The sequence below is a fragment of the Danio rerio genome, chromosome 6, assembly GCF_049306965.1.
Source record: "Danio rerio strain Tuebingen ecotype United States chromosome 6, GRCz12tu, whole genome shotgun sequence".
In the NCBI taxonomy this organism is placed as follows: Eukaryota; Metazoa; Chordata; class Actinopteri; order Cypriniformes; family Danionidae; genus Danio; species Danio rerio.
The window spans coordinates 9,667,453-9,676,965 of record NC_133181.1 but is presented as its reverse complement, the minus strand read 5'-3'; the positions used below and the strand labels follow the sequence as shown (position 1 = coordinate 9,676,965).

At 38.7% G+C, this 9,513-nt stretch overlaps 1 protein-coding gene across 1 annotated transcript in view; it reads left to right on the top strand.

Moving 5' to 3' along the window:
- The first annotated feature begins 490 nt into the window (after window positions 1–490).
- cavin2b (caveolae associated protein 2b) overlaps window positions 491–9,513 on the top strand; it is a 28,957-nt gene continuing 19,934 nt past the window's right edge. The window contains 1 exon segment of the mRNA NM_001004584.1: window positions 491–1,289. Coding sequence (NP_001004584.2) covers window positions 732–1,289 — 558 coding nt within the window. The 5' untranslated portion in view covers window positions 491–731.

Here is a 9,513-nt window from a genome sequence, read left to right as displayed (position 1 = left end):
TAAACTTAGTACGGCTACAACTCTGCAAAGAGCTCCTACAAAATAAACACAGGCAAACACATTCTTGCACATGTCTAGCCAAATAAAAAACTTGCTTAGCAAATCTTTGTTCAAAGGGACAAACACAAACCTTTGTTCTATCTTCCTTTCTGTATCTTTAACTGCCCCAACTTTATTTCTCTGGCAGAGATGAGCTCATTCTTCAAACATGACTCTTAATATACTATTGCTCTTTTCAATATAAACAGAACAAACCCTGGACAGCCAGAAAGAGGGAGAGGGTTAGGGGGAGGTACTACATGTGGAGAGAGTTGCTCATGTTCCACCGTATACACACCCACATAGTCGCACTTGACACATGCAAACACATAACTCCCTCACCAATGGGCCGGGTTAGCTGCCATGGCAACCAAGCTCCACCCTCATAGGGTGTGGATGGGCTTTTTAAGCTGTGGGGAAGCCTCTGCGCAGCTCTTCCAATTGCACCAGAGAGGGAGGGAGAGACGGGAAAGAGTCAGAGTGTGGCTAACTTCAAAAAAGGGGTGGGAACGCTGAACCTGGAAGCTGAAAAGTTCTTCCCAAGCCTGTAAACAAGAAGTTGTTAGAACGTGAAGGAGTGAAAATCAACTGGACGAGAAACTCGACACAGCAAGACCAGATCACTTAAAAGGTGAAGAGCTAAACTGTTTTCCTAAATAAAGTTAGACAAGACCAAATAAGACAGCTTCAGAATGGGAGAAGATGCAGTGCAGGCAGAGAGGAGTAGCATGGTGAGCACGCATGAGAACCAGGAGCTGGTGGTGCCAAGCCCCAGCCCTACTCAGTCTTCACCCACCCATAGCCTCTCACAGCTGGGCACTGGTGCTACCAACGCTTCCGCCGGAGAACCCAGCAGTCCTGGACCTTTGGCTGGAGGCACCACAGGCACTCTCCCCAGAGATGGAGCTTCGCCCACAGGTCAAGTGAATGCCATCACTGTCCTGACGCTTCTAGATAAGCTGGTGAACATGCTGGATACAGTGCAAGAGAACCAGCATAAGATGGAGGTGAGACAGGTTGAGATAGAGGGGGCAGTGAGGGGCATCCAGAACGACATGACCAAGCTCTCCAAGAGTCACACTTCCACCTCCAACACGGTCAGCAAACTCCTGGAGAAGAGCCGCAAAGTCAGTGTCCACATGAAGGAGGTCAAGGACAAGATGGATAGGCAGGCCGTCCAGGTGAAGAAATTGGAAGCCAACCACGCTCACCTGATCAAGAGGAACAACTTCAAAGTGCTCATCTTCCAGGTAAACGCCCAGTGTGTGGTGTTCTGGTTTCAGTGACTTACAAGGACAGGCATGGGTGTAACCTAGATATTTCAACATTTAGGTGATTTATAAAGACATGCCTTATGTCCTTAACACATAAAAATGATACTTAATGGGGTCAAAATTTGCCACAAGTTTCCTGTAAGGGTTGGGTTTAGAGGTAGGGGAGGGGTAGGGCCTTATAATAAGATGTTTTTACAGTATAAAACATATTATGCCTATAGAGAGTCCTTGTAAACTAGCAATAACAACGTGTGTGTGGTAGTGGAGGGAGGCTGAGGGGCACTAAGCAATGGGTATTGTGATCTGCTGAGGTGAGGACTCTGAATGATTGCATTGTGTGTGTGTGTTCACTGCTGCGTGTCGATGCGCACTGAACCAAGTTTACCTGTCTCCAACTCTGTTAACAATAAGGAACATTACCGTCTTACACAGATAAGTAGAAATGCCATTAGACTTAATTATCTCAAAGAATGGATCACAAGACTCCCTAAGGGTGGGTCCATTTATGAAGCATGGTAGAAGGGTCAGAGTTCAGAGTTTAAAGACGAATGCAATGCCTATGAGGTGGCTGTGATGTCACTTAAGGTCATTTGGGGTGTGGCAGTATGGAAGCAAGAATTACATGGTTGCCTATTATCTCTAATGACTATTCCTTTGGGGGTTTTCAGGGACTGCCAAACCTAGTCCCACCAATGCCTTTATTTGTGAACATCCTGCAAGGAGAACTCCATGGAAGTCCTTGCAAATTCAGTACTCAGAAGTATTAACCTCTTGAACGCCCAGCTAGAATTTCAGCCACAGCTCTATTTCAGAGAAAAAGAAGCAACAGGAGCTCAAAACTAAGAGAGAGCTAGAGAGCTCCAGAGAGATTCAATAGGGGAGGCTTGTTTTGAAGCTTTGCCAAAAGCTATTATTTAAAGCACAATAGCCTTGAATAGAAGGTGTGTCCAGAGATCAGCTACAGTGCAGTGTAATGTGTATCCTGTTGTCAGAACCATGCTGAAATGTGCTATGCTACACTGGCTAGTTGCTGTTTACTGCAAGACCTGCAATCAAGCGAATGACTCAGTGATTCCAAACTCGGCGAGAGCGCTTCCATTTCCCCCTTTCTTTTCGCAGCTGTGTGGTTACACATGATGTAGAGACCGAGGGATAGCCTAGTAAAATCCATTTTCAGAAGGTCATCTTTCCATGTCTGTGTGAAGATCATGTTTAAACTAAGATGGAAGGTAAATTTTCTTTGATGAACTAGTGCCCTCAACTTTGACACAACAGTGAGTGCACTCTTTCTGAGAACACTTTCTGCAGTTGCCCTCACAGACAGACTGCTGTTTGTTAAAGCAGGCCAAAAATGTTGTGTATGTTGCTATGGCACCTACGTCATTTATTTTCACAGAAAACCAATTGCAGAATATGATAGCCTTCCCCCTTTGTCCCAATTATTTCAGCCTTGTTACTTGGAGGATTTGATTTGCACTTTCATTTTCTAAGCATCTGCAAAGCAGCCCAGACATGTCTGGTCAGGGTTTAAGGGGAATGTGCTTAATCCAGCAAAGGGGTTCTTGTGGTCTTCAGGTCTGTCCTATGTCTAGGGTGGGACTGCAATGGACATGCAGGCAAACACGTCATGATTTTGCCAAGTGCAATGCGATCCTGGATTAACATCTATGTTGATCCTGGAACATCATTATTGTTTAAAATTGAAATCTATACCTATTCCCTACCCCTAAACCCAACCAGAACTGTAAACTATTCCTAAAATCAGAGGGGAATATTATTAAAAATATATTAATACTCTAGTTCCAGACACTTAAGCGTTTTTTTTTTCTGTTTAATTTAGATCGGCTATGAAGCGCGCGTTTGTATCATCAATATTTAGGAGTGCTGGTGAAACGGATATAAAAAACACGCTATGGAGAGTTAACTTGATTAAAAATAACAACATTATTGCTTTAGAGTTTAAATTTTAAAATGCAAAAAACATATTAAGTACTCGTATTAATACAGCTGTTCTGTGTCGGTTAAATCAGTTGACTGTTGAAATTCTAAATTTAACCACAATTAATTATTAACATTATTAATAAATAACCCAATAAAGATGAAAACTAACCCAACAAAGCACCAACTATTTTTAATTCAACGATTGGGTTAAATAAATAACTAAACATTTTTTAGTGTATCGTTGTTGTGTTACCAGAGCAACTATAGAATAACCAAAACAGATTTATTCAAGTACTCTACCATTGTAAGGCTCAACAAAACATTTTCATGTGGGCTTACTTGCCATCAGACATGCCTGACCCCGACAAACATTCTCAGATAATCTCTGGCTTATTTAATCTTCCTTCTTCATAAAACTGCCTTCCGCTGTCCCCTGGGGTTGTCTGGATTATTTCTTGGGAACGATAGGATCTGAGCAGACTCCGAAAATCCTCAGATCATTAAACAGACACGACTTTAGCAAGGAGAATCCTTTTTAAGTCAGCTCTCCCAAATCAAGAGTCCACTACTAAAATACTGAGACAAAGACTTGAGGCCAGAAAATGTTGTGGTATCCTAAGTCCACAAAAGGTCTCTTTGTCTTTTGACATTCTCAGTTTTATTTCCTCATCTCCATAGCTACATTCAGGTGTTCACCACACCCTCTCTGCCTGCGTTTTCCACTTTTATCTTCCTCTGCTGCTTCCAGATTGGGGTGTTTGGCTCCCCCCAGGCAGACTACAGGCAGGAGAGAAAGAGAGAGAGAGAACAATGTTCTTGCATAAGCAGAAACTCTGGCTCAAACCCTCACATTCCAGAAGTGGAGTGAGTCTCTCCCACTTTCAAAATGATATAAATAGGCCAGTAACTGCGATCAATTAAGAGTGCCAGAGACATGAAGCAAGACACTGGTCACCATAAAAGAGAAAAGAGCGACAGAGCTTGTTAGCTTATAATCAGACTTCCTGGATTAAGCCAAACATCATTCCATTTGCGATTCGTGAGCATGATGCAACTTCTCAATGAACACATTTAACTAATTCTCCCTGTGTTTCTCAAAACTTAGCATATGGGTTGAGTTATAGTTGCAAACATATCCAAGTTCTCATTGCTATCAGTTCACAATGCTTCGATTTTCTTCATACTGGGAGCCAGATCTGGAATAGGAAAGCACAAGATGGAATATTTTTACAACTAGCCCTTCACTATCACCTAATAAGGCTATCTGTGCCTCTCCAGAGAGAGAGAGGGAAAGAGAAGGGGGTGAAAAGTGTGAGTGCAAGAAAGCCTGTAGGCAGAGAGAAGGGAGACAAGAGTGTTTGTTTTCCATTGTCCATCAAAAAGACATTATCACTATTCAAACCAAGCTTACTTGCAGTTCTGGTGTACAGTGGGTAAAAGATGTAAATGAGACCAAATAAGAAAAGGGCTTGATTGCAATATAGTTATGCAGGAAAGAAGTCTTAAGTCAGAAGAATAATTCAGTATCATTTCTCTCATGATTTCACTAAGTGGTTTTATAATAGGGGGTTTTCCATTTACGTCTAAAATAACAACTGTAGTAAACATGATTTGGCTTTTGGTTTTAATCTACCACACTAGGCTAAATCTGACATGTCAGGATGTAGAGGTTTCAAATAAGTCACTAGATAAAAATATTTGGGGTCTGAGTTTACACGTTTAATGCTGTCAAGTTATGTTCCCACCAACCTTATTTTAACTGAAGGAAAATAACTTACTGAGCATCTACAACATAGCAGTTATGAGATATTTCCAATGTGCAAATTACACAAATTCATCTCACTGCATACTTGTATTTATCTAACGGAAATTTTAAAGGAACCCTCCACTTATTTGAAAATATTTTGCTGTTGTACCATGGCTGCAGCAGATGCAATGACATTAAGCATAGACTGAATAATGGCTGACTTTCATCAAAATATCTAACGTAACCACCTGGAGACATCTGTGAGAGACAATTCAGAACATTTTTACTTTGGTGCAGATCCTGAAGTGTATCTACAGTTGAAGTCAGATTTATTAGCCCCCCTTTAAAATTTTTTTTAAACTTTTTTAAATATTTCCCAAATTATGTTTAACAGAGCGAGGAAATTTTCACAGTATGTCTATATTTGTTTTACTACGGCTAGAATAAAAGCAGTTTTTAATAATAAAAAAAACAGGTCAAAATTAATAGCCCCTTTAAGCAATATTTTTTTCGGTCTACAGAACAAATCATCGTTATACAATAACTTGCCTAATTACCCTAACCTGCCTAATTAACCTAGTTAAGCCTTTAAATGTCACTTTAAGCTGTATAGAAGTGTCTTGAAAAATATCAAGTCAAATATTATTTACTGCCATCATGGCAAAGATAAAATAAATCAGTTTTTAGAAATAAGTTAATAAAATTATGTTTAGAAATGTGTTGAAGAAATCTTCTTACCGTTAAAGAGAAATTGGGGAAAATATAAACAGGGGGGCTAATTGTTCAGGGCGGCTAATAATTCTGACTTTATCTGTATATGAACTGGAATACACAGAAGTTGTAATATATTTGCCCCTACTCCAGCCATGGTATGGCAGCAAAGTTTCCTGAATGAGAGTATAGTTCCTATTAGGGCAGCACAATATATAATTTCAGCATCGACAACGCAATGATGACATCGCAGGATCTGCAATGCTGAGTTGATATTATAGTTTCCCAGGTATCGCAATTGCAAAGTGTAAACATGATAAGAGTAAAAAAGTATCACTTGCATGTATTTTTAAGTAGTGTGTTTGAGTGAGCATATCAGGAAAGTTTAAAGCATTTATGCACAAGAAATATTACAGTTAGTAACTTTAATAAAGGTTAAATGTATAGAACTATTAATGAAATAAAATTATTCAGTGCTGTTTATTAATTAATTCATAAACTATTAAGACTTCAGAGAAAATTGTCACTTGTATTCACTTGTATCTTTGATCCATTGTATTCATCAATGCTTGAAAAGGATTTAACAGTTTTTATGCAAATGATTCAATCCCAATCAAACAAAATTAATGAATTATTTCCGAATAGTCATTAATAAAGTCATTTATATATTGCAGAAAAACTAAATATTGCAATGTCATATTTTCATGCAGCCCTAGTTCCAATAGACTTATCAGCTTAGAAAAAAGCAATATTTCATTTCTCTTGGTACACAATATAACTACAGAAGAGTCAAGCTTTAAATATGAAAATTATCAAAAAGGTTTGGTCATTTGAGAGAGACGCTAATGATCTAATTCGATTCAATCATCATTTAAGCTAAGCTAAAAGTGCTTACGTCAGACCAGGAGACCAGGGGCCTCATGTACGAAGACTTGCGTGGAAATCATACTAAAACATTGCGTACGCACAAAGCTGTAAATGTGCGAAAAAATTCAGATGTATGAAACACTGCGTACGCCGAATCCCACGCATATTCTTTGTACATCTGAATGAACGTGAAACTGAGCGCAACATGCACGAGCGCAAAACCCATCCCTGCCTCCGCCCCCGTATGAATATGCTAATGACTCTACTTTGGCAAAACCAAACAAAAAAGCAATGGCAAAAGCAAGCAAAAAGAGAAAATTTAAACAGAATGTGAACTGGAGGTGCTGCTTTCGGAGGTAGACCGGAGAAAAACGGTTTTATGTGCAAGTTTGTCTTCCGGAATTAATAACAAAAGAAAAAAATTGAGTGGGAGAGTTTAGCTGATGCAGTTAACACAGTTGGGTCTGAACATTGCACTGAGTGGATTTTAAAAAGAAATAGTGCGATGCAAAGGTGTACAATTTTGTAGTAGCTTCAACAGCCTGAGTGGCGCAGGTAGTTTAATGCATGACAATATGTTTTCACACGTTCGAGCATAAACTGGGTTCGAATCCAGCGTCTGATGAACTCCCCACCCCCCCAGATTTTGCCTATACTCTTTATCATCATGAGGAAGACAAGTAGGAATCATTAATAAGTCTGTGCATCATATTTTATTTGCACATTTATTAAATGGAAATGTTTCTGATTCATGTATGCAAATTCATCCTCAGATGGTGTCTTTATAGCAATGTGTGTGCAGTAGATAGCTCCGATTACATTGGAAAAACATGAGGGACATTACATTGGGAAGAACATGATTGGAGCTGTGCACATTCCCACGTTCATTTCATTGTTAGTAAATTAAACTGTGAGCGATTCCGAGCGTGAAATCTGGCGTACGCAAAGTTTTTGTGCGTACGCAGCATTGATACATGAGGCCACAGATAAATGCATTAAAATTGCATTTTATTAAAATGCATGGTATTAGGGCCGTTGTGATATGAGCCCATTTTGAAAAAAATGCCACAAATGTGCAAAATAGACCTTAAATGAAATACTATGCAGACAAATATATGAAACAGTATAAAAAAACTAATGAACCAACTCCTAAAAAAAAAAAAACCATACCCAAGTTCATATTCAGGCTAAACATGAAATCACAGTGGGGTTAAAACAATAATATAAAGCCTTTTTGGCTGTGAGGACATGTCATGTTGACATTAAAATATACGTACAGAGCAAACATCAAACGGTTAGTAGATAAAAAGAACGTCTACTTTCTAAATATGGAATGTGTGAATGTTGCCGTCACCAACAACTGTTGTAGAATTCACCGAACTGTATTCTTGGCCTTACAAATAGAGTCTATCATAGACTTTTGATGAGGACAGACAGATATTATGAGTGTAAATACACATTAATTTATTGACATGTTGAATATAACAGAACATTAGAACATCTGAGCAAATACGTTTAGCTTATGGAAATGTGGCCTCCGAGTTCATTTCACTCTACAGGGTTAAATACTGGATGTGCATGTGAAATGTTACATGAAAGGGACTGAAAATGCTTTTGCACATAGGACCATTACAGTTTCTAGGGCTGGGTATTGATACGGAGTTCCTGATTTAATTTACAAGACCTCTATAAAATTTAGATCTGAACTTCATTTACTTGGTGGGTAATTTCAGTACATTACAGATGTAAAAAAAAATCCAACTGGTACAAATTAAAACCTATTTTGAATGCATTAAAAGAACATACAGAAATGACATTTTGGGCAGTTAGGTTACTGTGATCACACTGTGTGTTTCTGATCCATGAGTAAGAAAAGCACTAAATAAAAACATTTTTACAATTTCAGACTTAACTATTACATTTAATGAAAAGGTATAACTTGTGTTGAATATATCAAAACAGACATGTTGTAAACCGATTTTAAGTGTAGTATTTATTGTACTTCAAAATATGTAACCTATTTGTACTTATGTGACAGCTGTCTAATATACAGCACTGCCTGCAGGTGCTCACTCCCTTTTTTCAACAGCCACAATAAAATCAAATGCTCATGTAAATCCATATTTGACAATCAAATCAAAATTGAGCAAAAGCATATGATGCTGAGCACGCTGAAAGAATAAAGGAATAGATCACCCAAAAATGAACATTTATTCACTATTTACGCACCCTCAAGTGGTTCCAAACCTTTAAGTGTCTTTCTTCTGCTGAACCTAAAAGAAGATAGGCTGAAGAAAGCTGAAAACCTGTCACCCAGGTTTTCTACAGGTTTAATTAAGTCAAATGTAAGACTTTAAGACCTTTTTAAGACCATTATAAATTAATTTTAGACTTGCACAGGGCTAAACGCTATGGAACTTTTCTAAAGGCCAAGTTAAAACATTTAAATAACCATTAATGCTATTGTAAGGAAGATACATTAATAAATAATATTTTGTTAAAATCTTTATTGAGATGGAATGTTAGTGATTGGATGGGTGTTAGCTTGATTGGGTAGCTTTACATGGACAGGGGAAAATGAAGACCTGTTTAAAATGATTTTAAGACTTTTTAAGACCCAGCAGATACCCTGGTAGCCATTGACTTCCATAGTACGAAAAATCAAAAGCCATCAGCAGTGCTTCCCACAGACTTTACATTTACACATTTCGTATACTGCTCATTGTGTATGCCCGAGAACTGTCAACAACACTTCCTCAGACAGTCTCACCTGCTCTGCAGAGACCCAAAGAGACTCCGGCCGATGTATCTAAAATGTCTGGGAGTCGACTTTTGCTTTCGCTTTCTAAGGTTGTAGCGCTTTGCATTAAGCTGTGGTCACACTAGAGTTTGTGCTTGCGAAATTCTGTTGTACGGCACTTCAAAAAGGGGTGG